The 27,683-nt window shown below is 43.1% G+C and overlaps 1 protein-coding gene across 3 annotated transcripts; it reads right to left on the reverse strand.

Moving 5' to 3' along the window:
• Positions 1-164: 164 nt before the first annotated feature.
• On the reverse strand, positions 165-27,683 carry CRK (CRK proto-oncogene, adaptor protein). Of its 3 annotated transcripts, none has more exons than XM_070562856.1 (3): positions 27,288-27,671; positions 17,489-17,854; positions 165-1,910 (listed from the first exon to the last, which is right to left on the reverse strand). In XM_070562856.1, exons 1-3 carry the CDS (start codon positions 27,526-27,528, stop codon positions 1,834-1,836), a joined length of 684 nt encoding a protein of 227 aa, XP_070418957.1. In that variant the 5' UTR covers positions 27,529-27,671; the 3' UTR covers positions 165-1,833. The 3 variants fall into 3 exon arrangements, with proteins under 3 accessions (XP_070418957.1, XP_008512992.1, XP_070418959.1); XM_008514770.2 differs by lacking the exon at positions 165-1,910 and adding an exon at positions 2,835-5,483 and having other exon boundaries at positions 17,319-17,854; positions 27,288-27,683; XM_070562858.1 differs by lacking the exon at positions 165-1,910 and adding an exon at positions 2,835-5,483 and having other exon boundaries at positions 27,288-27,674.

Here is a 27,683-nt window from a genome sequence, read left to right on the forward strand (position 1 = left end):
CAGGAAGGAGGCTGTTGCAGTGGTCCACAGGAGAGACAACGGCTGCTTGGGTGGTGGTGGAGACATACAAATGCAGGACAGAGTATTTTGGAGGTGGAGCTGCACTGGATGTGAGGAAGGGACGTCTTTAAACAGGCAGCCAACTGAAACATTAAGCACAATAATCAAATCTAATGTTTACTGAGTACCATGTATAGTTGTGTATCAAACAAGAGGGGCTGTAATCCGAACCACTCTTGCCTGCACTTGTCAAGCATGAGCCTGGCATGGGGCTGCCACACAGGAAGGAGTGCCTTTTTCTACTGGTTACTTTTCACACAACGGTGCTATCTTCTCACCAAGGTGTCTGTCTGGTGACCTCAACCAAACACGTACTTTAAGAAAGCCACCAGGGGCCCCAGTGGGAGTTATGAATGTGGTTTTTGTCCTGTTACTCCTAGAATGTGAGATTCACACGGGCAGAGTCCATTCCATAGAAGCTATCACACTTAGAACTGCTGTAACTGATCAAAATTCCTAGTCACTGAAGCACCCAGCTAAACCTGCCAACTAAATAACCATCAAGATATGGAGTCAAACTCCCCTTTGGTGATAATGGATGAATACTTCATATTTAGAGTAGCCCCTTTTTGTGGCAGTAGAGGTATCCTTGTGTTCCTGTGATACCCTCTCAAAACAAATAATTACAAAACGATGGTGAGGTTAAGCTTGCTATCACCCCACTGTAGGTAATCTTTGGACACTGTGGCAACACTAGCCAAAGCAGCCAAGACTGTGTGTTAGGGCCCCCAGCTATGAAGGGCTCATGGGAACCCATGAAGTCAGGCTAGAGGGCCAGGAGGAGAGTGAAGCAGCACCGAGTCAGTATAGGAACCTGCACAAATGGCAGAGCAACTCTAGGAACCTCAATCCTGCAAACACTAGGGTAGTCCAGAGGTATGCAACAAGCAGTATTACGATACTTTTATATAGCACCAAGTTCATGTTCACTTTCAGTAAAACATAGTTTCCCAGCATAAAGGAGAAAGGAAGAACCCATCTGAGACCTCAGCTCAGGCCTCCACTTTCCTAGTTTCCTTGATGGTACTCAAAACCCTGGAGCAGCCCACCTGCCCCACCAGCTTGAAATGAGGCTAGAAACCCCATGAAGTTGTCCCAAAGGGAAGAGCAGGGGTTTTGAACAAGTTTACCAGAACATGTCTAATACACAACTATTCTGCCCATTCCCAGAAAGCTAAAGTGTCCAAATCTCCCCAACTGAAGTAGGATAGAAAAGGTCTCTCCAAGCCAGTTTATCTTTGACCATTTAGTCAACATTTGAGTGCCCACTTTGCTAGGATTCAACACAGGTCTAAAATCTAATAAATCAGGCCAATCACAGAAATATTGAGGGCATCCCCTGGGCCAAGAGCTAGCTAGCCTGGCCGTGCATTTATTTCTCTTTGCTTTTGTCCTGTATCCCTAGAGGATCTTCAAGCACTGCTCTTTCTGAACTTGACTTTTTTTGGGGTGAGGAAGACTGGCCCTGAGCCAATCTTCTGTTGCCAATTGTCTCTTTTTACTTGAAAGAGATTGTCCCTGAGCTACCATACATGCCAGTCTTACTCTGTTTTGCATGTGGGGCACCACCACAGCATGGCCTGACAAGGTCCATGCCCAGGACTCAAACCTGTGAACCCCAGGCCGCAAAAGTGGAGTGCATGAACTTAACCACTATGCCACTGGGCCGGCCCCTGAACTTTACTTCTTGATGGCTAGTTTTCCTTTGCAGCACCCCCTCCATCCCCCATTTCCTCTTCTTCAGGATATGTGTGGCAGCAGAGCTCCAAATTCTTAGACTCCTCCTGCCAAATTCAGGAAGACTATTTCCACATTTTCTTCTATGGAGGGGGCCTCTTCTCTCTTCATATCTGTAAGAGGAATAAAATTTAATCTGAAGATCAAGGTCACGAAATATAAGAGCTGGTATGAACACTCCAGGCTATGCAACACTCAACATATTAAAACAAGATTTTGGCAGTTGATTTTTTATTGATAAAAAGTTGAAACATGCTTAAATCACCTTGCTATTAAGCTTGTATAAGCCAAAGTTGGCTCTCATCGGAGTATTTTCCTTTATTTTAACTTGGTTAAATAAAGCACACCTTGCTATGTCTACAGCAGTAACTAGATGTTGTGTTTTGGATCCAAGGCAGAATACTGTATAATAACTGGCAAAGACTGTCCTTTACATTTTAAAACTTCACCACCCAGAGGACACAAAACTACAGAGTATAATGTCAACCTTTTAAGTATACATATTCACATCCTGTGTGTATCTGTCTATGTATATACATATATATATGCTTTGAGAAAGGATGGGAAGAACATGCTTAACCTTTTTTTGGTATTTCCTAAATTATGTACCCTGAAAATGTGCTATTCACATAAAAAGGGAGAAATCATGCTGGATATCTACATGAACACTCTAAAAAACCTATTGTGTAACATCCAAACTTCTTACTTGCTTTACAAAGCTCCCTACCACATCCTTATTTTCTTTACTCCCTCATATAACCATTTCTGGCTAAGTTTGATGTTCTCTGTCCACATCATTCCAGCTTCCCGGTCATTACATAATCATTCTTCTTATGTTCCCCTCAAGTCAGTATTTCATGACTTCTGGAGACCTTTCCAAATATCACCAATGATCAATCTCATCATGAGGACCCACAGAGGGTGCATAATTGTTTCTTTACCTGATTATATGATTGTTTGTAGGCTGTTGAAGGCACACACCTTATTCTCTAAGCATAAAACATTTAGCTCTTTTGAGAAAAATATTCAAAGATTACTTTCTTCAAAAGATCACCAAGCCAAACATTTGGCCATATTTTTATTTACTACATATACTATAAACATATACAATACATGCTACCAAAAAACCATTTCTTTAAAATTTAACTGTCAAGAAAGTGTATAGTGTTATAATACAATGGCACATGTTCATATTTTATTTCAAATCGCTTTGCTTATCACCCATTTCAAACCATTAATAGTGAAATGTTACTTAAGGATAATTAAAAATTATCTATTTGCATTATTAACAATAAACAATTCCAACAAATTAATAAGAACTAACCATGTCAAATATTAGTATCCAAAAGATGGGCTTTTGCAGAAATGATTATATAAAATATAGCAGCCAATTTCAGTTTACTTTGCTCTGTGACAATGTACATATACACTTGAATAGGACTCTAGCATTTGCTTTTGGAAGATACTTATAAGAAGTCCTTTGATTTCTTAAGGTCCAAAACTGCCACATCCAGCCAAATCCAAACCCAACAGTTCATGTAATGGCTTCGCACAACCCATCATTGAGAAATTCTTATGATTTGGGTAGAGTTGCATGTTCCACTAATATTACATATGAGGAAGAGAAACAATACAGGCCAATATCAAAGTCAAAGTCAAAAGAAAATACAAACATTCAAATCAGTTGTGGCAAGGGTTTTCTACAAATATTTTAAGATGTCATACTTTCAAGAAAACAAGATTTAATGTGTATTTGATTTTACAGTATCTATGCTCTAACTGAAAATTTAACAGAGTAGTCAGATGGAATTAAGTCTAGTATTGCAAACCTGTTCATTCAACATTATTGAGCACCCACTACGTGCATAGCACTGTGCTAACATTTTAAAAGTCGAGTACTAATGTCTTTATCAAGCATTACCTTAGTGTGAGGTAAAAATATATTAAATTAGCGTCAACTCATTAGTTTGCTTGTGATGATGTATGTAATCCTGTGCCAGCTGGCTTCCCTGTGCCATATAACGTGCTTCTGCACAGCCCTCATTCACTCACACAAACACCTGTACACTGACTGTGCCAGGCATTATGTTAGTCACTGGGATACCATGATTTGGTATATGTTTAAAGAATCCCAATTAACCATTAACCTATGCAAAACAATTAGAAAGATACATTACTTTTCTAAGATGAGGCCCAAAGCAAAATATAAGGTTTTTCTATTGGTCATACCACACGATAGACCAGTGAGTGCCTTTCTAGACTGAGAACTCACTTTGAAAGTTTCACGTTGTAGTCTAAACAGCCTAGATCATTTTTGGTCTCAGAAGTGTATTCTTTGGAACACCTGACCACATTTAAACCATTTCATACTTAAAAGAGTTTGTAAACTAAACTTGAATAGAAAGAAAAAGAGCCAAAAATGAAGGCAGTTTATAATGCAATCTACTTCAAGCACTATTCTGGCCACGTGAAATGAATAATACATAAGTAATTCATGATTGGTTCAAACATTTTTCAGAGCATTAACTTTATCCCCAAACTCATGTAATTTTAACTTGACTTTTATACAAGTTGCACATAAAACAAAGGGCAGAATTTGGCCCCACAACCTTCTATGGAATATTCTAAGTGATTGGTCCTTCCACTCCAAGTAGAAGCTAAGAATTCTAATAGGATACTGGCACTTAAGAGAAATGGCCCTGCTGGATCCCATTAGCCAGAAGTCTATTTAGCTGCAGCAGCAGTGTGAACCTACGGTGACCCCTTGAGGGAAGGCAGAGAGCTGGGAGTTTGGTTGTCAACTCAGTGAATCCAATACTGGCTTAAAGCTATGCACTGAATAAAGTGCTCTGCACGTCCTGCTTGTCATCTGGAATGAAAATAAACACTTATCTTGAGAATTAACCTATTTGTAGGTTTGGGGAAAAAGAATGACAAGGGTTAAAAGATTCCCAAGAAAAAGAATGAAGCATTGACTAGGAAGGAAGACAAATGCTTCTAGTAGTGTCCTCAGAATTCTCAGGATTGCACTGTCAGAATGAGTCATACAATGGTCATGTTCTATAAATGAAAAAGCAATCCCACTGGGTACTATTCACACGGTGCATGATTACTTCATGGGGGTGGAAGGAAACAGTCTATTGCCATTTGATAGCATGATTTCAAAATAAAAACAAAACCATTGAATAAATCAGGGTAAGCAGTGTGCAACACTCCTCTCCTGTCCATCAGTTTTCCACAGGTTGATTTGCACTGCCTGAGAAAGGAGGTGAGACACCTACCCCTTCTGATACACTCAGGCATGGCTGCTACCACCTAAAATTGCCAAACCAGAAGTTAACACACAAGCCCTCCAGTTTCGTACCCTGAATATAGTAAATGAGACTAGGGATGGAGTAGTTCAGTCTAAAAAAGATCACAGGTAACAGAATGCTTATATAAACTAGACTGTTTTGACATCTGTAAGAAAACTGTATAGATGGCAATCGGAAAAAAAAAAAAAAAAAGATTGTTCCCATCTGTCAGCAAAACTGTTTGTTGAGCTATACTCAGCTGAAGTCCTCATCGGGATTCTGTTGATCCAGCAGACGGACATGTGTGAATGGGAAGTGACCTCGTTTGCCATTACACTCCCCTTCCCACTGACCACTCACATTAATCTTCGTAACCTTTACCAGCTCACCGACCTGCAGGAGGAGAATAAGGAGAGTACTTTATTTCCAGTTATGAACACAAGCTGAAAAACTCCATTCTCTGGTTAGGCATACCCTGCCCACGTGATGGCTCTAGGGCTGACATTACAGAAATGGCGATTCCCTGCCTCCCAAGCCCCAGCCACCAGACTCATTACTGTGGTTAATGCAGGCAGAAGGAAGAAGTGATTTCAGAAGTGCAGAAAAACACAGAGTACAGAAAACAGAAAGGATCCTAGAAAATGCTGTTTTTCAGAAATCCCAAGTGTCTCTGGATGAGCAATCCCAACTAAAGTGAGCTAGTATTCCCTTTCTTTGTACCCACTACCCTTAGCTTCCTGCCTGCCCCACAGGCCCTGCGCTAGGCGAAGAAGCCCCCTCCCCTCACTGGCATACAGCAGCAGCACAATCCCCGAGCCCATTCTCATACACATATTCTGGCTTGCTACTGCTTGTAGAGCAGAAGGCAATCACAGGAAACATACTTCACTTAGTCCCAGGAAATGAAGTGTTCCCATCACCTGCATACCAAGGCAAGGCTTTTCCCACTTGGGGAGGTATAGACCAAAACTCCAAATTCCATCAGCTGCCTGAAAAGCCCCCAGCTTCTTCAGTAAGCTCTACTTGGCAGGTCACTGAATGCCAGCCCCCCATCCCACCCCTCCAGGTAATGACAGACCTTGCTGCTCCCTGAATGGCACCTGGTTCCTGTTCACTAATAATAATGGGACATCATGTTTTTGCTTCTGTTACAAAAAGCTTCCTGTTGCAATGTAAAGTTTTGACAATCTAGGATATACCTCACCTCTATCCTGCTATGAAACTTAAGACAAGGTCAGTCTGATGAATGGATTCACTCGGTGGCAAAATATTGAACAATGGTGAGATAAGGCCCCAGATGTCACTGGACTAAAGAACTTTATGACTGTCCTTCAATTACCAACACCTGAGTTCTGAGCATATTAAGTGGTTTCTAAGCATAACTGTTCATTTGGTTTTATTAAGTAACTAATATTTGTTGAACTTTCATAAAGTGTTGTAAGGGGCATTTTATATAAATTATTTTCTCTTTATTATTTTTTGTTTTTTTAAAGATTGGCACCTGGGCTAACAACTGTTGCCAATCTTTTTTTTTTTTTTCTGCTTTATCTCCCCAAACACCCCCTGTACATAGTTGTATATCTTAGTTGCAGGTCCTTCTAGTTGTGGGATGTGGGACGCCACCTCAACGTGGCCTGACAAGTGGTGCCATGTCTGCACCCAGGATCCGAACCCTGGGCCACGGCAGCGGAGTGCGTGAACTTAACCACTCGGCCACGGAGCCGGCCCCTAAATTATTTTCTAATCATTGTAATAACCCTGTAAGACAGGAATTATTTTCATTTTACAGATAAGAAAACTGAGGTTCAGAGCAATTATATGATATACCTGAGGTCACACTGCCCGTGTCAGGGCTGGGATTTGAGCCCAGAATTATCTGGCTCCAAAGCCTATTTATACTCTTTCTGCTCTACCAGGAACTTTCAAATTATGCTCCCAGGGGCTCAGGGGTTCCCTAAGAACGTGGATAGGCCAACGCCAACTCAAGTCTAGGCCCAGGGCCTTCTCTAGAACTAGCCTGATCTCACTCAGAGAGGAAACAGCTTGCCTACTGGCCTATCTGTAATTTCCTAAAGAATTATCTGAAAACCAGAGTCCTAAAGTGGTTGTGGGGGTCATAGGATGCTAAGAAAGGCAGACAGAAACCAGGGAATATTAGAGAAACAAGAGATAAGATACAAGGGTGAGGAAAAGCAGTAGCTTGGTCTGCTGATATTGTAAAGATTAAGGGTAATGGTGTAAGGGGACAAGAGGGATGGGTGACACTGCCTGCCCATCCTTGCAAGCAGATCTAATCCCTATAGGCTGCTAGCAACAGGGTTCTGTTCATTCCCAGCAATCTTGCAATTCAAAGTTCCTGACATCCACGCAGGCCAACAATGACAAGCAAAGATTTTCATAGTCTTTGGGGAGAGGAAGACCAGGATGTCAAGTGAAAATTTCCTTGCTAGTAAAAACAGTCTAAAAGATTTCTTCCCCAATTCCCGTTCCCAGACTTTCTCACTTATTCCCTTTTTTTTTTTTTAAAGATTTTATTTTTCCTTTTTCTCCCCAAAGCCCCCTGGTACATTGTTGTATATATTTTTTTAGTTGTGGGTCCTTCTAGTTGTGGCATGTGGGATGCCGCCTCAGCATGACCTGATGATCCAGGACCCGAACCAGCGAAACTCTGAGCCGCCGCAGCAGAGTGCACAAACTTAACCACTCAGCCACGGGGCCGGCCCCTCACTTGTTCCCTTTTTAAAATTCTTGCAGTGTTGCACAGAGCTAGGCTTAACAACAGCTCCATAACATTTGACTATTCCTTAGTGAACTTCACTTGTTTCTGACCTGTCAGCTACCTTTGACTCCCCACCCTTCACACACACACACACACACACACACACACACACACACACGCTCAGCACACGTTACTGGAATTAATGCCCCTGTGCTGCTAGCTCCTTTTTATGTTAAGGTCAATAAAAAGAACTTCTTTTCCCCATTTTTAGTATTTATTTGTACTATCTGTTAAAACACTCATGTCATACTAACTCTCTTCTGGTAGCTGGACCCAGAATAATATAAGTCAGTCCCCAATCTTAAGAAAGAGAAAAATGTTTGAGGGGATGTGTACACACGTGTCAAAAATCTAAATTGCCGGGGCTGGCCCGGTGGCGCAGCAGTTAAGTTCGCACGTTCTGTTTCAGCAGCCCAGGGTTCACGAGTTTCGATCCCAGGTGCAGACATGGCACCGCTTGGCAAGCCATGCTGTGGTAGGCATCCCACATATAAAGTAGAGGAAGATGGGCATGGATGTTAGCTCAGGGCCAGTCTTCCTCAGCAAAAAGAGGATTGGCAGCAGATGTTAGCTCAGGGCTAATCTTCCTCAAAAAAAAAAAAAAAAATCTAAATTGCCATTCATGTTATGTTCCCATTCAGATCAGGACAAAGGAGCAGTTTCTTTCTTTTTTTTTTTTTGAGGAAGATTAGCCCTGAGCTAACATCTGCCACCAATCCTCCTCTTTTTGCTGAGGAAGACTGGCCCTGAGCTAACATCTGTGCCCATCTTCCTCTATTTGTGGGACGCCTTCCACAGCATGGCCTGCCAAGCGGTGCCATGTCCACACCCAGGATCCAAACTGGCGAACCCTGGGCCACCGAAGTGGAACATGAGAACTTAACCGCTGCACCACCAGGCTGGAGGGGCAGTTTCTTTTAAGAAACTGGTTTAATGACATCCCAGTTAACAAACCTAATAACTGTTACGTCTGAATCCATCATTTTATAGATATTAAAAACACACACAAGGGACATAATTGAACATTCTGGAGTGCTGGAAATGTTCTATACTTTTGTCTGGGAGGTTATTACACAGTGTGTACGCTTGTAAACTCATCAAGCTGCATACTTAGGATTAGTACATTTTACTGAATGATTTCATATCTAAACAAAAAGGTGAAAAAGAAAAGGATGTTTGTTCTATTTTATCCAGCTTTTCTAGGTGTTTTGTAGAAGATGCTTCTTAAGGATACATCCTCAAGCACACCATTCTACTTGATACCAAAATCTACGTTTAAACATCCCTCTTTTCTCTCAATGTTATATTGTCTTTATTCTTAAGCATCCCAGGTGCCATCTCAAGAAGTGAAGAGTAGGGTGAAATGTGGACCAGCCCAGTCCCTTGCTGTTATCAGTACCACAGAACCACACCAGTTCTCCACAAGCAGGTCAAAAATTGATGATCTGACCTCAGACCTTTCTTCTTTCAGAGTTCGAAGGGAGAAATGAGCAGAGGTGCCTATGAGGCAAGATGTTACTGGGGGGAGGAATTGCATGCAGATTAGACCTTTGGACAACATCAGAGCCATATCTAATGTACACACTCTCTTGGTTCTACCCTAGAGAGTTAAGGCTCAGGAAAACAACACCATATTCTGGAATCCAAATTTTTTTTTTTTTACAGTTGATTAGGTTCTTGGCAGAGAGGTCCAAACACCAGGGGGTGAAAGAAAGGCTATGCCATGACTCTGAAATGATTCTGATTTTTAAATGAATAAAAGAGAAAAGTTGTAAGCAGTTAATTGGGCTAATTAACCTACCTAAAGTGGCCTTCAAGTACAAATACTTCAAGGAAGACCTTATTAAAATTAAATAACCTTTCGTACCATATGGACTTTTTCTCCAAAATATTCAAAACACATGGGGACTCCTAGAGTCAAGAACAGACAAGTCCCAAAGGCAACATGACTATCCTTAGAGACTATATGAGGCCCTAGCTCTTCAACACTTTGGAAGGGTGGGGCAGGGAGTGCAGGATGGGGCAGTCCAAGAACACGGTGCTCCACTAAGTGCGGTCTCTCTTCAAGTTGGAAATGGCATCAGGATTTGTGCTCTTCCTCCTCTTAGGCAACAACACACTAAAGCAGAATTTCTGAAGGCCAGACTAGAGGGTGAGGCGGATACACATAAGTTTGAAACTTGGTGTACTACTTCAAAGACAAAGAAAGCAGAAGTGAATACTTGCCCCAGAAATGTTACAACCTTAAGATACAAAGCAAAGTACCAATCAGTGAGTGCAGTAATAACCGTCGTTCTAACACTACTGATTTCAAAATTCAAGTAGTAGATGGAAAAAGAATCCTAATCTACCCACCAACGAAAATAGAAAGACCTTACAAACGACTTGAAGCACTACAAAGCAGTTAACCTTTCTTTTCACGAGGCAGACCTCACTAACTCCTGTAAAGGAGACAGTGATGATTCTTTCACCACTGAGCTCCTGTTTCAGCATCCAGTCAGCTCCTCAGCCTCCCAATCCTGGGCACATCCTTAGGAGCAAGTCTGCAAGTAAATTATGGTGTCATCTGTAAAGAGGATTGAATGTGGTTACTTCAGTTTCTCTACTCCCAGGGAACTTGATGAATACTGGTTTCCTCCCTAACTCTGTGTAGTTCCCACAGTCACGATTTTGGTGCATATGTCGTCACATCTAGAATTGGTCCAGGAGCAAAAGATCACCCAGTTCATCTTCACTAGTGAGTTCCAGTGATAATGAGAAGGAAATCGGAACCCAAATGGCATTAATTTCTGGTATTCACTCAACAGGAGACATCAGGGAACTGTGTGACTGCCCTTGCCGGTATAACTCCAGGTGACTGCTTTTCTAGTTTTGCCCCTATTATCTAACAGGAAAGGCATCAACAATTGTCAGTGTTCCTTTGATCAAGACTTGCTGCAAGATTTCAGGGAGCTCAGGGCAGGAAACACACAAATTCACAGAAATAAAGCCAGGGAAAAGCAAGTACAGAGATGGAATACAGGGGCCTTGTCCTCAAACATTTTCAAACACACCAAGAATGCATTTAGTAAATATTTTAAGATTTGACTGAAGGAGAAAAAGAGTTAAGAAAACTACAGCAGGGGCCAGCCCAGTGGCGCAGCAGTTAAGTGTGCACATTCTGCTTCTGTGGCCCGGGCTTCACTGGTTCAGATCCCAGGTGCAGGCATGACCAGTTGGCAAGCCATGCTGTGGTAGGCGTCCCACATATAAAGTAGAGGAAGATGGGCATGGATGTTAGCTCAGGGCCAGTCTTCCTCAGCAAAAAGAGGAGGACTGGCAGCAGTTAGCTCAGGGCTAATCTTCCTCAAAAAAAAGAAAGAAAGAAAGAAAGAAAGAAAACTACAGCAATCTAAGATAGGGGTCAGCAAATTATGGCCCATGAGCCAAATCTAGCTTGCTGCCTGTTTCTGTTTTTTTTGAGGAAGATTAGCCCTGAGCTAACATCTGCTGCCAATCCTCCTTTTTGCCGAGGAAGACCGGCCTTGAGCTAACATCCATGCCCATCTTCCTCTACTTTATATGTGGGACGCCTACCACAGCATGGCTTGCCAAGCAGTGCCATGTACGCACCCAGGATCCGAACCAGCAAACCGCAGGCCGCTGAAGTAGAACGTGCGCACTTAACCGCTGCGCCACCAGGCTGGCCCTGCTGACTGTTTTTAAGGATTTTATTTTCCTTTTTCTCCCCAAAAGGTACATAGTTGTGTATTTTTAGTTGTGAGTCCTTCTAGTTGTGGCATGTGGGATGCCGCCCCAGCATGGCCAGGCAAGTGGTGCCATGTCCACGCCCAGGATTCAAACCGGCGAAACCCTGGGCCACTGAAGCGGAGTGCGCAGACTTAACCACTCGGCCACAGGGCCGGCCCCCTTGCTGCCTGTTTTTGTAAATAGTTTTATTGGAACACAGCAAGCTCCTTTGTTGCTTTGTCTATGGCTGCTTTCTTGCTACAGTGGCAGAGTTGAGTGGTTGTGACAGAGACTGTATGACCCATAAAACCCTTTACTGAAAAAGTCTGCAGACCCCTGATCTAAGGAATAGGTAATGTTTAGGACCTATCTACAGTCTTCCAAATCAATGGAAACAAGCGAGGACAGTTCAGCTTTAATGATTCATGTGCCTCAGAAATGGCCTGAAATGGGCATGTGCTGTACTGGTGGAAAGTTGCAGGTCTTCAAGATTTAACAGGTAGGCTTCCAGGTGAAGAGAAAAAGCATCCCACCAAATCCTGGAAGACGGGTTTTACCCTGTTCTAGTCCAAGGCAGAGAAGATCTTCTGTAGCTCAACAACTGATAATGTCTGAAACTAAGTTCTCCATCCCCTTGGTGAAAGGTGGGGAGGTGATCACATATAGTAGGTACATTTTAGCTTAAAATAAAGAATTGTCTAAAAAACTAATATAATGAACTAGACTTGAGGTTCCCAAACTGTACAGTGTCAGAGGCATTTCAGGAAACTCAGAGGGGTGCCATGAAATATTTTAAATTTCTGAGGAAAACACAGTAATACTTGACACCTGTTATGCCATGTGAACTACTATCTCAAGGCAGTTGACAATTCTGACATTAGATCACACCACATTCCTTTCACAGATGTCTTATCTTTGCAAAGCTGAGTTTTCGCAGTGATAAAAAAACAACAAGCATCTCATGAAAATAAGTGTGGAACAGGAAGTGAGGGTGGCAGTGTTCAATATGATCCCAAGCTTTGAGAAATTGTGTCTCACAGCTGTACACATCTCATTAGTTAAGTAATTGTACTTATTTAAGATTAACATAAAAATATTGTTTTCTTTCAATTGTGTTCATTACTTTTTTCGAATGAGTACTAAGTTATTAGGATATAAATATTTAAGTTGTTTGAACCTACCTACTTAATAAATGCAACTGTTGGATATTTCTTTTGGCCTGGAGAACTGTGAAATATTACTGAGACACTATGGATGCTATGAACCAAGAAAGTTTGGAAACTCTGAACTACATTGTTTTGGTTGATAGCAAGTTCTCCAAAAGTAGAGATATTCAAACAGATGTTTAAAAATCATCTGGGGGCCGGCCCCGTGGCTGAGTGGTTAAGTTCGCGAGCTCTGCTTAGACAGCCCAGGGTTTCGCCAGCTTGGATCCTGGGTGCAGACATCAAGCCGTGCTGAGGCAGCATCCCACATACCACAACTAGAAGGACCCAAACTAAAAAAAATATACAACTATGTCCTGGGGGGCTTTGGGGAGAAAAAGGAAAAATAAAATCTTTAAAAATCATCTGTGAAGATACCAGAGGGCCTGCCTTCAATGCCTGAGAGGCTAGATTAGATACTTGCAAAGTCTCTTCCCATTGAGATTCCATGATTTGAAATGAAGATGTCCAAAAAGGATGGAAGGGAGAGGGAAAGTAGACACCTGCCTCAATGAACAGTAAAAAAATCTATAGCTACAATTCCAGAAAAAGACAAACTGCACATAGCAAGGAGTTGCCACACATGTTCTTACACCTTCCCATCTCATTTTTTTTCCACCTGCAACAAAGGGAAAATTGGGGCCTTTGCTCCAATTTTCCCTACATAGGTCAAAATGCCTTAACAACTTAAGCTTCACAGAATTCCACATGGGGAGATGTGGAGTTGATGTAGCCAGTGCTGCATATAATCAGGGACCCAAAGCACTTTACGCCTTCCCCATCTGTGCTCTGATGAACAGGTCCATGCCTAAGCACACCCAAGAAGATCCTTGGTTACTCTGAAGTCTTGTTATCTGTCAAAGGCAAAATGCCAGGTTGAATCAGAGACTAGAAGTCACCCGATTAGCACATTTAAAGATAACATGATTGTTCTGGACAATCTATAGAGATATAAAATAAACTTTAACACCTGCAATTTACAAGGTAAGATTTATCACTATTCCAGCTCCCAAGAAGCCCTGAAACAAAAATCTAAGATCAAAAAACGACAGGTGTCTCTGCACTATTCTAGTGTTATTTCCAGTATTGATCAAATCTAAGATCAAAAAACAAAAGGTGCCTCTGCACTATTCTAGTGTCATTTCCAATACTTCTCCTTCAAAATACTCAGCATATCTGAATTTGTTTAAAATCTGTCCTCATCAGGAGCTCCAGGATGGAACAGATGGTGTCTGTCTTGGTCAGTTATATTCCTCCAGAATATGGCTGGCTGACTGACTCAGAGAACTACAGTGGGCAGAGGGATACCCCTACTTTGGTTGTTAGCTAGAATTAATCACTTCTTTCTACAGCCTTCATCCCTCCTAGAAAAATCTAGTGGGTGGGAAAAGAGAAAATATCTAATAACTTATATTGTAGTGGGAGACTCTGGTCACAACAAATACACCACCAAGGAAACATCCATCAGTAAGGTGAAGGCACGTCGTTCCTGAACACTGTTTTTTTGAGGAAGATTAGCCCTGAGCTAACTGCTGCCAATCCTCCTCTTTTTGCTGAGGAAGGCTGGCCCTGAGCTAACATCCATACCTATCTTCCTCTGCTTTATATGTGGGATGCCTACCACAGCATGGGTTGCCAGGTGGTGCCATGTCCGCACCCAGGATCTGAACCGGCAAACCCCGGGCCGCCAAAGCAGAACGTGTGCACTTAACCGCTGCGCCACCGGGCCCAGCCCCTTGAACACTGCTTTTTAAATTTGTTTTTTTTTAAAGAACAGAAACCCTTTCTTCAAAGAAAATCTTATAGAGACCCCAATATATAACACAGTTAAAAAGACAGTTGCTTTGGTTGAAGCAAGGGAAGAAACCCAGAGCCCTGCATCCTCTTCAGCCTCCCCCTCTTCCCGGGCACTCCTGGGAACTCAGGACACTGAGAAGCAGTCTGAAGACTGCTGGTCTAATATAGTCTCTCCAGGGTCCTGCATAAGTCTAAAATGCAATGATTCTAATCTATCAATTTCAAGTTAAAACTCCACTAAAACGTACCTTGCTAGTCTACAGATCTGGATTTATAGTGAGTCAAACACAGCAATGAATGTTTTTCTTACTAGAATGCTACAGTCAAAAAGTCAGAGTCTCCTAATCTCATCTCCCAGACTCATCTCAACAGGGTCTAGGCATCAGCTCCTATGAAAAACCAGAGACAGAAAGGAGAACTGTGCCTTCCTGCATAGACCGTACAACCGAGCATATGCTATCAATGAAACCACACAAAACGTGCATTGAGGAAGGCAGCAGCACCTTATAAAACAAAAAAACCAATCAGACTGAATTTGGGTATGGCAGAAAAGGCACCAAGGTAGATCTTAGTTTACCACATTTCCACTTCCAGTTAGTTTGAACAACCCATTCAATCTGTCTAAACATCAGTTTTTTTCATATGATGAATAAGGATATCTAAGGTCCTTTCCAGCTCTAGAATTCTATGATGCTAAACTAACACCATTTTTTAAAGTATGTAAGGTGTTCTAAACTAATAAGGGTATTTATACTAACTTGAAAGAGGTCATCTTCAGCAATCAACATATGTGGCTCAAAACCACCAACCAAAAAAGAAAAGTTACTGAAATCATGAACTAGTTTTCTACTCAAATCTTTATTTCACAAGATTTATGTTTCACAGCAGGAAGAGCAGCTCAATCATTTTTGAGCACTAAAGTCTCTAATCAAGGCAGGCAGCATTAAAAACAATTCTCTTTGAGAAAGGAAATGCAAATGGAAGCAAAACTAATGTGATAACTGTTCTCTCTTTGGTGTTAGTTGGCTTGTTCCATGAATGCTTTTTTCACACTCCAGCCCAGTGCTGCAATAAATGTCAAGAGTCACATCTGTCATGTGCACAGCACTGTGTTGGATGCTATCATCTGAAATTAAATGAAAACATGAGACTACAATTTTCTGTTTTCCTTATCCTCCAAACTCTAATTGGGAAAAAGTGATGTGACCTAGGCAAAATACAGTTCATTTTTCATTAAAGCAGGGACACGATACTTTTTTTTCAAGGAAGATTAGCCCTAAGCTAACTTCCACTGCCAATCCTCCTCTTTTTGCCAAGGAAGACTGACCCTGAGCTAACATCAGTGCCCATCTTCCTCTACTTTATACGTGGGACGCCTACCACAGCATGGCTTGGCTTGCCAAGCAGTGCCATGTCCGCACCCCGGATCCAAACCCGGGATCCGAACCGGCAAACCCCAGGCCGCCAAAGTGGAATGTGCGCACTTAACCACTGCGCCACCAGGCCAGCCCAAGGGTCACAATGCTTTTAAATCACAACATGATCTCAAAAAATACACACTTTAAAAACACACATTTTTTCAGTCAGACGTATAAGACTCAACTAACCCTCCTTTGCATCCACTATCTAGAATGTAAAAGAAAAAATTCAAATCCAGTAATATCGGAGACTGATTCAAATAAATTCTAGCTCATTCTGTGGGCTAACACTCCCCCTTAGACAGAGGGCAGCTCCTACTCCCCTGTGTATAAACATGAGCCAAAGAAAACAAAATTTAGTGATTTTAGTTTACAAGAATACACTTTTGTTCCTTCTCTGCTAATCTGTGCTCACATAACTTCACCCTGTGCTAATGAAAGTTACCTACTTGCTGAAATTCAAGTTACCATATCAGTAGGCTCTGAAAGGTGGGATAGCATGCCACTTATGTACTAGTTTTTATGCTGAACCACTAGCTGCATAACTCAGAAAGGAAGAGAGAGAAGGAGGGAGGAGGAAAGAGAAAAAGAGGAATAAAGGAAAAAACACAATGCAATGCTGAGCAAGAGGAGATGGGCTACCAAGGCAAAAATAAGTAAAAGGCAAAAATTTACTCCACAGGAGGAAGTGGCTTCTTGCCTGTAAAATGCATTAAACAACAAAAACTAAGTAAACCTGCTGCTCCTTGGAATCAATACTTTTGGGTAGGTGTCTCTTCACATCTATACTATGCTTTTCTATTACCCCTGAATTCTTACCTGATGAACACAATCAATCAATGGTAAGGAACTCCATCCCCCTAAAGTAAAAATATTATATTTTTGCGGGAAAATTCCATTTAAGGGCTTTCCTAAAGACCACTTATTATACTTAAACCTGTGTGAGCCCACCTTATTTCAGACAATGATAGAAAGAAAGAGATTAGAACGTAGATGAGAAAAAATATTTTAGGTTAATTTCTGTGAATTCAGGTAGTGTTATTAAAGTAGTCAAAGTATGTTTAGTAGATCAATCAGAACATTCAGTTATACAGTTTTAAGCTTACTCATTCCAATACAGGTTTTCTATAAAAAAGAGAAAACCCAACATTAATTGTCAAAATCAGTACTTAACGGTTCGACATCTACAACAACATCACAATGCTGGTGCTTGTATTCAGCATTCCTACAAAGCTCTAAGAGGTTTGAAAGGGAGACCCTGTAGCAGATCTCTTCTTTCTACATTTTGCACATTATGTACCTCCAAAGCCAAGGCTGTCTTGTCGTAGGCATTAGGGACTCGCTTCTGGATTACCCTGGCATAAATGGGCCCATTCTGGAGGTTAGGGAGCGGAGTGTTGACGCTGGGTTGGGCATAGGGCCCGGGCTCCGGCCCACCCAATGGCTGTGGGTGGGAACCCTCCTGGTTACCTCCAATCAGAGCCGATACTGAGGCGGAGGCAGGTCTATACTTCTCGACGTAAGGGACTGGAATCATCCCCCTCTTGCCTTCGCTGTCCTCCGCATTCCACCACTGCTCTTCAGGCTTATCCCGGATTCTCAGGATGTCTCCTTTCTTAAAGGGAAGATCTTCTTCATCATTCCCATTAAAGTCAAAGAGGGCTCGCACATACTCTGCCTCCTCCTGCCTGAGAATCACTCCACTACCCTGCCTGGATCTGGAAACTGGTTCTATTAATGTTGTAGTGTCCAAATAGTGTATTTTGTAGAATTCCAGTAAAGCAGGCAATGAATCAAACTCTTGATCGCCTATTCGGAGTCTGGAGGTGCTCATTCCTGGAAAAAAACAGAGAAGGGTATTATTTAAAGATGTATTACACTGGAGATGAAATGCAGATTTTTTAAACATTTCCCACACAAATTTAGTCAATATTTAATCAGGAAAAAAAAAATCAGGAAAAAATAACCCCTTCTCTTCATAGTAAACTCAATCACATTTTGTAGCTGAAACATCTCCCGAGAAAGATGCCCATCAGCACCTGCAGCAGAGAAGAACAGGCGGCCATGGTAGACCAGGTCAGTCAGGACATGCTCCCACACTGGATCGGACAAAGCAACAGGAGACTTTCTGTTCATTCTCTCAAAATGCTCTATTGCTATCTCACTTACAGAGTAGTACAAGGTTAAAGGTTTTCTTGCAATCTTCTTTACAACCTCAGGAAATGTAGCAACCTCTCCTTTTTCATACGTTCCAACAGCTATCCCAGGAAGACATGGGAAGAACTTGGTATCTACACTAGGCTCATACATTCCTTCTCGTCACATCTCAAAATGTACAATTCCTAAGGAAAAAAAGTTTTAAGTCTATCTTTTTCATCTATGATTGCTAATCTCCATTTCATTTCTGACTGCCAAAAAAAGCTTAATGAAGCAAAGAACCAAGGAGCCTAAAAGGGGAAACTAAGAAGCTAACTGTTTAAAAATCAGTTCCTAAGGTCTTCACTTAAAACATGGAGGGGCCAGCCCCATGGCTGATTGGTTAAGTTTATGCGCTCTGCTTCAGTGGCCCAGAGTTTCACTGGTTCAGATCCTGGGCATGGTCCTAGCACTGCTCATTAAGCCATGCTGAGGCGGCATCCCACATGCCACAACTAGAAGGACCCACAACTAAAATATACAACCATGCACTGGAGGGCTTTGGGGAGAATAAGCAAAAATTTAAATAAATAAATAAAACATGGAAACCAGATTGCTCCCTTAGAAGCAAACGGGTCATGAAAAAAGGTAAAGGAGGGTGCTTGGGAAAATGAAGAAGTGTTAAAATCCTCAACCTCTGATAACACAGGGTCCAAGGGAAAGACACATTAGGAATGCTTAAAATTCACATGGCACAAAGGTGTGTGTCTCTAGACACAGGGCATACTTCAGAATGTTTTCCCTCTCTATGCTGAGACTCCAGAATTGAAGGATAATAAATGAACGTATATAGGTTCAAAATAAGACACACAATTTTTTTTTTTTCTGAGGAAGATTAGCCCTGAGCTAACATCTGCTGCCAATCCTCTTTTTTCTGAAGAAGACTGGCCCTGAGCTAACATCCGTGCCCATCTTCCTCTACATTTTTTTTTTTTAAGATTTTATTTTTCCTCTTTCTCCCCAAAGCCCCCCAGTACATAGTTGTCTATTTTTAGTTGTGGGTCCTTCTAGTTGTGGCATGTGGGACGCCGCCTCAGCATGGCTTGACGAGCAGTGCCATGTCTGCGCCCAGGATCCAAACCAGTGAAACCCTGGGCAGCCGAAGCAGAGTGCACGAACTTAACCACTCGGCCATGGGTCCGGCCCCCTTCCTCTATTTTATATGTGGGACGCTGCCACAGCATGGCTTGCCAAGTGGTATGTAGGTCTGTAGCTGGGATCCAAGCCGGCAAACCCCAGGCCACCGACGTGGACCAGGCAAAGTTAACTGCTGCGCCACCTGGCCCGCCCCAGAAACACAATTTCTAATGAGGAATACAAACCTTTAACTTACACTCGGCTAAGCACCCAAAATATCAAATCATCTTTATTGCACTTTATACTTTTTGATTTCCAGATAAAGTAATACATAGCTTTACAGAAAACTGATTTTTGTGGAGTTTGTTTTTTGTGTTTTTTAATCAGACTTAACCCTGCCACAGGACACTCTTAACATTTTGAGTTATAACCTCCTAGATTTTAATATATATGTATATGTTTGTGTGTGTATATATATATATGTGTGTGTGTGTATGTGTATATATGTCAATAATATATATACGTTTTTATAACTGGGTTACTATCCATAGTTGTCTATCTTGTTTTCCCAGTATAACATAAAAACATTTTATTTTATACAACAAAAATTTCCCCATATTCTTCAAGAACATGACTTCTAATGGCTATAAAGTACTCCCAACTTTTCACTAGTGCAAACAATGCTGTTGAGGGTTTTTGTTCTTATCTATTAATGAACATTTTTTATTACTTCCTTAGGATGAACTTGAAATGCAATAGCTAGATCAAAAGGTAAGAACACTAAGGTTTATGTTGCCAAATTGCCCTCTAAAAAGTTTGTACAATTTTATACTCCCACCGGTGGTTTATGAGTTCCCATTTCCTCCATATCCTTGCCAAAACAGCATTTTTTAAATCATTGCCAATTTAATAAGGAGAAATGTTATCTCTTTTTAAATATCATCTTTGATTGTTTGATGTTTTTCATATTTATTGACTATGTGTACTTCTTTTGTGAAAGTTACTTATTCAAGTCCTTTGTTAAGAGAACACAGCCAATCGACCCTCTCTATTCCTACTAACACTGGCCCACTCATCTAAAAAGCCGTAGCGATTAAGGCTATGAAATAGGAACACTGTGGGAGCCCAGTAGTCTAAATTAATTTGCCACTCTAAAAAAATGGAACCTAATTATTCCGTTCAATCTTAGAAAACACTTCTTACAGAATGACCAGAAAAAGTACATTTAAAATTCACTACTGGGGAGATGTGAAAAGATAAACTTTGGAAGTTAATCAGACGTCCTTAATACAGAACGAATACTGATGAGTACCTTCTCTTTTCACCAAAATAAATGATGAGACACCAAGACACAATTTAAAGGACAGTTACACATTTCTTATATTGCTAAAGTCCATCTGTGGAATTCATGGCTGAAAGCTGTTTTAGGTTAATAGCACACACTCAGTAATGCTGGTTCTCTTTCCAACTCAAGACGCTGAAATAGATGCCCAGACCCAGGACTGCCCATCTATGGCAAACACTCATCAGGTACCAGCAGAACACAACCTTAGCTCCAAGTGCAGGACTGGAGAGACGATTTTGGTTAGGACCAGACCAGAAAATGGTGGTGCTATATTCTGGAGTTTCTCTTCACTAAAGTGGATCACTGATGGAGAGTCATTCTTAGTCAAGTCTAGTAGGCAAGGAGATGCATGGCCACCCTGCCCACCACCAAGTTAATTCAGTGATCCTTCCGGCCAGCAGAACCAGGTTGAGGACATGGTCCATGTGAGTTCCAAGGAAACCTACTTAGCACTGCCTGGTCAAGAAAGCCTCCAGGGCAGAGTGGTAGGGAGAACCCTCACACCCGCAGAGCACCCAAGACTTAAAAAAAAGGTCCTGATGACACCTAGGGAGAAAAGCTCCCTTGTTAGAGTTTACTCAACTACACACTAAGGTTCAACAGCCAAAATGGTTTTCACTAGTCGCCTTTTTGGGACAGTGGTTGGCAGACAGTAAGTGCTGAGTTAAGTGTTAGATATTTTTCTTAATGAACCTAACTCTGAAGTGAGGGAAAGTTAAATGAAAGTCTGTTCCCAGCTTTAAGAAGCTCACGGCATAGTTGGGCTTACAAAGGCAAAAGAGTGTGGTTGGTGAGCGGTGGGGAAAGCAGAATGTCTTAGGAGGACATTATTTTTTCTCCCCTGGCTTTCACTTTCAGTTGGAGAGGTGTTCTTACAGAAAATAGTAGAAACAACAAACTGTTCTCCAATACAACAAAATCGCAATACAAGAGCAGCTCTGACCATCCCTAAACATTTCCAAGGGACTCTTCACTCTAAGAATGAAGGCAACCACTCCCTGTCATCCATTGTTACGGTTCCTCCCTTACTGTACTAGCCCAAGTGAAATGTGTTTTTATGGCAGGGAGGACAGCATTTACAAAAACAAGTAAGACCACTAAGCCAAGTCCCTTAGAAAGATCAGTGAGAGAATTCAGAAAGGAAAAAAACTGGTAGCTCATGTGCCATAAAGGTGGGAAGTTGGTTCAATTCATTTCTTGTTCAAATGCTGCATGGTAGCAACTGGGCCCACTAGGATTTTTTTTCTTTTTTTTTTATTTTTGGCTGGGCAATCCCAACAGATACAGAAATACAAGCAAAACACCAAGGAAAATCTTTGACATTATTTTACCTATAAATTCTTTTTCTATTCTAATGACACTATAATAATTCCACAGAAGAGCTGTTTTTGCACACTGCTGGGGCAGTTAGATATATGAGGAAATAAAGCTTTATTGATCCAAACTCCAGAAGAAGGGAAAGGAGAGGAACAAAACACATTAAGTCCTACATAAGCTCAAACCTCACCACAGCTATATGTTCCGGCTCCTTTTCCCTAGTTCATCTCCTTCCAACCACAAACAGCCAAAGGCAGGAAATAGAAGGGCGGGAAAGGAAGGAGATACAGTCAGTGAGTCTAGAGAACAGAACCCACGACAGAGTTCTCATAGCTGGGACTTGGAAAAACTCACTGACTTGTTCTAAATCAAACCTGTGCTGGATTCGCAAAGTGCAGTTATGAACTAACACACTCAGAAATCAAAATCAATGCAAGCAGTTAGCTATCTCTACATGTATCTGTACGTGCTCAACTCATTACTTCTAAGCGTTTCAGGCCTCGGGTTACAACAGTTTTTACAACACCACTCCCTGAAGGTTTTATGAAGACCCAAGAGCTCTGTGGGCTAAAACAGGCCAGGTCACTTCCAGCCTGGGTAGCAACACAGGAACTCCATCATTAGCCTCTCCTTGATCTTCAGCACTTCCTCTTCCCTTAATTCCCACACTCTCTCTTCCTTCTCCTCTGCCTATGGTATTCACAGAGGTTGCTTAGTAAACACTCCCTACCACCTGTCCGCTAAAAAGAGGCCACTGACTTCCACCTGAAAAGGTATCCTAAAAAGGTGTCAAGATGCATGGTCTCCTAAGCAAATAAAACTGTAAAAATAGTGGATATGAGCACAGGACTTTGCAGATTCAGATTGAGTGGGTTTGATGAATTCTGGCTCTGCAATGTACTAGCTGTATGAGCTGTCATTTAGCTTCTCGTGGGGCCAAATACCTATCTAAAGTTCCTAAAAGTAGGAGCTGGGCTGGTGGTGCAGTGGTTAAGTTCGCACGTTTCACTTCAGCGGCTCGCGGTTCACTGGTTCGGATCCTGGGTGAGGACATGGCACCGCTCATCAAGCCATGCTGCGGCAGGCATCCCACATATAAAGTAGAGGAAGATGGGCAGAGATGTTAGCTCAGGGCCAGTCTTCCTCAGCAAAAAGAGGAGACTGGTGGCTGATGTTAGCTCAGAGCTAATCTTCCTCAAAATAAAAAGTTCCTAAAAGTAGCTGATAAATTATAGGTGCTCAACAAAAAGCAAATTCAGAGGCCAGCCCCATGGCGTAGGGGTTAAGTTCGGCACGCTCCACTTTGGTGGCCTGGGTTCACAGATTCAGATCCCAGGCATGGACCTACACCACTCATCAGCCATGGTGTGGTGGTAACCTACATAGAAAGTAAAGGAAGACTGGCACAGTTGTTAGCTCAGGGCTAATCTTCCTCAGGAAAAAAAAAAAAGCAAATTCAGTTTAATATCCCCCCAAACCTCTGAATTCCTTTAGAAGTTTTAAATTCATCCCAAAGTCCAGAATCTGCTGCACTATTTCCCAGAGAAAATTCACAGAACCTCAAGATGCTTCTCAAAAAGTTCTGTGGTCAGATAGATTTTAAAACCCAGTATCCAATACCTGTCTCTCTTGGAGGGTCATAATTTTACAGGAGCATAGTAAAGACTTGGAGAAGTCTCATAGTAAATAAGCCTACTTCCTTTTACTGTGGAATTTTTTTTGGTGTAAAATCCGTAAGTAGCTCACTAAAGAACTTCTCTGGAACCACTGGACGGAGGGGTACTCTGATACTGAAGAGTAAGACACAAGGACCACGTTTGTGAACTGCAAAGAAGACGAAGTAAACAAATGACACAGAAGCTGAAGGTACAAAAAGGTGGCAGTGGGTAATCAGCAGTCCCACAGGATCTCCAGAGAAGTGGCTGGGCCCAGTACCACTTTGAAGAGGCAGCACAATTACCACCTTAGCCTCTGCTCCCCAACTCCCCAAAATGAGGCAAGCTTTTATGCTCTCCTCACCCACTAGGGCAAGCGGTGGGAGGCTCTGGGTTGAGCAGGGAACAGCAGGCGCCACCCCATTTGCATGTACTGGATCCAAGATCCTTTCACACTTCCTGATGCACCCCACCCCCCTCCACCCTGGCACTTACTCCCTAAGACATGCTGTTTCACCAGTGCTCGCCAACCCACCCCACACATGCCTGTGAGCCTCTCAAGCTGAGAACAGATTTCCATTTTGCTCCAACTCCTCCCCACAACCTCACAGTTATGTTCATAAGATTAATATATCTAATATTTACTGAGAACTTATGATATGCCAGCCCTACCCCTAAGCATTTAATACACTAAAACTCATTTAATCCTCACAACCTTCTGAAGTCAGTATTACTTTTTCCCTCTTTCACAAATGAGGAAACTGAGGCAGAGAGACGTTAAAGAGCTTACCCAAAGTTACATAACTAGTAAGTGGCAGGTAAGTAAGATTCAAATCCAGGCTCCAGAGTTCAAGCTTGTAACTACTCTCCCAACTTGGTCCTTACTCAGTTTTGTCGACTGTCTACTGGCCAAAGTCTAATGATAGCTCATTGTTCCAAGAGGAAGAAACTAGAGGGAGAAACTAGGACCGCGAAGCCTTCCCTAGAGGCACAGCTAGAGGTCCAACCTGACAGAGCACAACCACGACACTTGACCAACCGTGCCCTCCGGCCCTGGGGCACAGCTAGGGCGTTCCCAGCCATGGCAGCAGCAGTAGCCTGTGGGAGTTAAACACCTACAGTAAGTTAAAATAGACTCACTGGAAAAGGCTGAGAATACCTGGTCTATTCTGTCCCTGTCTCTAAAAACTACATCTAAGCCATTCCATACAAATTCTATGTATTATGTCCACAAAACATACTATATAATCCTAAGCAAAAAGCTCATTTTTCCATACTCAATTTGCCAAATAAGGATTTTAAAAGCCTCTTCAGCATTGACTTTTGGATAGCAGATGTATATTGTCTGAACACTAAAGCGGGTTTCTTTTTGTAATCCTTTCCTTTTGGTTTTTAAATAGAACCTGTTATCCTAGGACAGAGACAAAAGCATTCAGTCCTCCACGTGCAGTGCTGAGATCTCAAAACGAAACTGGCTTTGACAGAAAAGAGTACAGTGTAATAGTGTCAGCTCTCAGCTCAGAACTCTTAGGTTCAAATTCTGGCTCAGTCATTTACCAGCTGTGTGACCTTGGGTAAATTACCGAATCTCTGACTCTCAGTTTCCTCATCTATAAAATGGAAATATCTTAATAAATGGAGATCACAGGACCTTCCTCACTAGATTGTTACAGACAGTAAATGAGACAAGGCACATAAAGCACTCAGCAAAGTACCTGGCATAGAATAATCAAGTCAATAAAGGTTAGCTATTAATATTGTATATGCCTTTCTAAAATTCAAAAAAGTCCTCCGTGCGGTTTCAAAAGGAAAAGAGCTTGATGGAGGAGGGGGAGAACAAAGAATAAGATATCTTTATAACGACAGCAACTGAGTCAATTGTCCTATGTGAAAAGAGGGTACATGACACAAAGAAGAATTACCACGATGCCCATGAAGGTTCCACACCCCCTCCACAAAGTCTGGCAATCTTCACCTTCTCTCGTAGGCCAAGGATCTGAACTCATGTGTGTTATGAAAAGGTGGAGCTCAATATCCAGGCAGGCGCTGACATATAAAGTCATAAGCCAAGGTATGAAGAAAGCTCAAACAAACCTGCCTGCTGCCATTTCCAAATTTTGCAACCAACAAAACACATACACATACAAAAGGGTGAGAACCGAGCTTCGGTGACAGGTTGCCATCATGTCACTGAACTACAACACAAAAACCCAGATACCATGCAGGTGGTAAAGAGTAAAATATACCTGGTTTAGGGCAAATATATGTTACATCAGTATTCCCATCACACATTATAATGCTATTAAACCAACTAGACTGTGAAAGATCCAGGACAATTTGTAGACTAAAGATCTCACACTCTTTTTAAAAATTAGTGTTAACAACAAAGAGACTGACTATCCCCCCATTTCTGGCCAGAGTGAATAAACCTAAGTTAGGGCTATCCTAAAAGGGCATGTCTGCAAGGCTGGCTCAGGAGCCTCCTAATTCACATGAGACTGGCTTGGTCAGGAGGAAACTGCTTCAACCTGGGAGCAGTGAGAAGGCACCAGGACTCTAGGCGCTGTCATGCAGATAACGCTAACCTCAGAATTACTCTGTACCTCGCAAATCTCAAGTACTATGTGCATAAACCTCCTTAGCATTCCCCAAACAACTCCCAGGGCATGGGTAAGACAGTCACACCTCAATGATCCTTGGCAAGGAAGACCCAGTGCAGATTAAATTCTCAGAGAACCAGCTCGGTGGGGTCTGTTCCCAAGATCTAGGAAGACACAGCCCACAGGCCCAACCTACTGAGCAAGGAGAGGCCCTAAAGTACAAGACCAACAATGTTTTAAGTCCAAGGAAAAATGAAGAGCCATTCACTTCCAGGAAAGGGATTGTTTCCATTGGGTTATTTCTGGTTTATTTCCTGAAAAAAATCTTTTCTCCATTGAACACTTTGAAAACTAGAACCCCTAACTGCGGAGGCCAGTCTCTGGACACTAAGCTCTCTGGGACACAGTCAGCTGGGCGTCAACTTATCCCGGGCTGATCGTAGAGGGCTTTCTTCCATCACCAAGGCACTTAGCTCACCACCTTCGTCCTCCTCGGGGGAAGAGGACGGTAAAAGTATTCTGGAAAAATGCCCAAGAAAGGAAAAAGCTGACCGGTTTCCTGAGGGTGTCTCCATCCCTCCCGGCCAGTATGCGGTGACTTCCTACCAAAGGCCACCAGGGGAGTATAGCCAAACCCGGCTCTCCAACACTGCAGGAAATGTTTCAAGCCTAAAAAGCCACTTGTAGGATTATCGGATTCATTCCGGGCACCGCTGCCAAGTGATGCCCCCGCAGTGCCAACATCCCCCTCAGTCCTTTGTCCCCACGTTGCCCGGCTCTGCCCTTGTGCCTGGCCCAGGCGCTAGCCCCACCCTGGGGCCGAGGCAGTTCCCCTTCCCCTGGGCTGTCCTCCCAAGTCACACCCAGAGGCCTGGGTCAGCGGCTCCTCCTCCCCCACGCACTCCCGCTCGTCCGCGGACCCAGCCCCGGCAGCAGGCTGCCCCCTGACACGGTCACTCCGGCCCTCTGCCCACGCCCCTCGTAGGGGTCAGCCCGCGAGGAGCAGGCGGCCAGGCTGGGGCGTCCCGCGGCCCTCACCCCCGCCCGGGGCCTCCCGTCCCGTCCCGTCCGTCCCTCACCGGGCGGAGGCTGGGCGGGCGACGGCGGCAGCGGCGGGCGCGGGCCGCTGCTGTTGATGATGTAGTGGGAGACGCGCGAGTTCTCGGAGACGCTGAGCACATAGTCCCCGGGGCTGGTGCTCGAGTCCCGCACCAGGAACACCCCGTGCCGCTGGCCCTGCAACAGCGCCACCGCCTCCTGCCGGCTCAGCCGTCCCCAGTACCAGCTACTCCGCTCCTCCGAGTCGAAGTTGCCCGCCATGGCCGCCTCCGCGCCTACACGCTGGGCCGCCGCCGCCGCGCGCGCCCCTCCAGCCCCGGCCCCCGCCGCCCAGCGGACCGGCTCGGGTCTCAGCCTCACAGCAGCGCCCGAAATGGCGGCGGCGGCCGCGGGCCTTCCCCACCGGAAATGACGCG

Source organism: Equus przewalskii, chromosome 10, assembly GCF_037783145.1.
Source record: "Equus przewalskii isolate Varuska chromosome 10, EquPr2, whole genome shotgun sequence".
Classification (NCBI taxonomy): domain Eukaryota; kingdom Metazoa; phylum Chordata; class Mammalia; order Perissodactyla; family Equidae; genus Equus; species Equus przewalskii.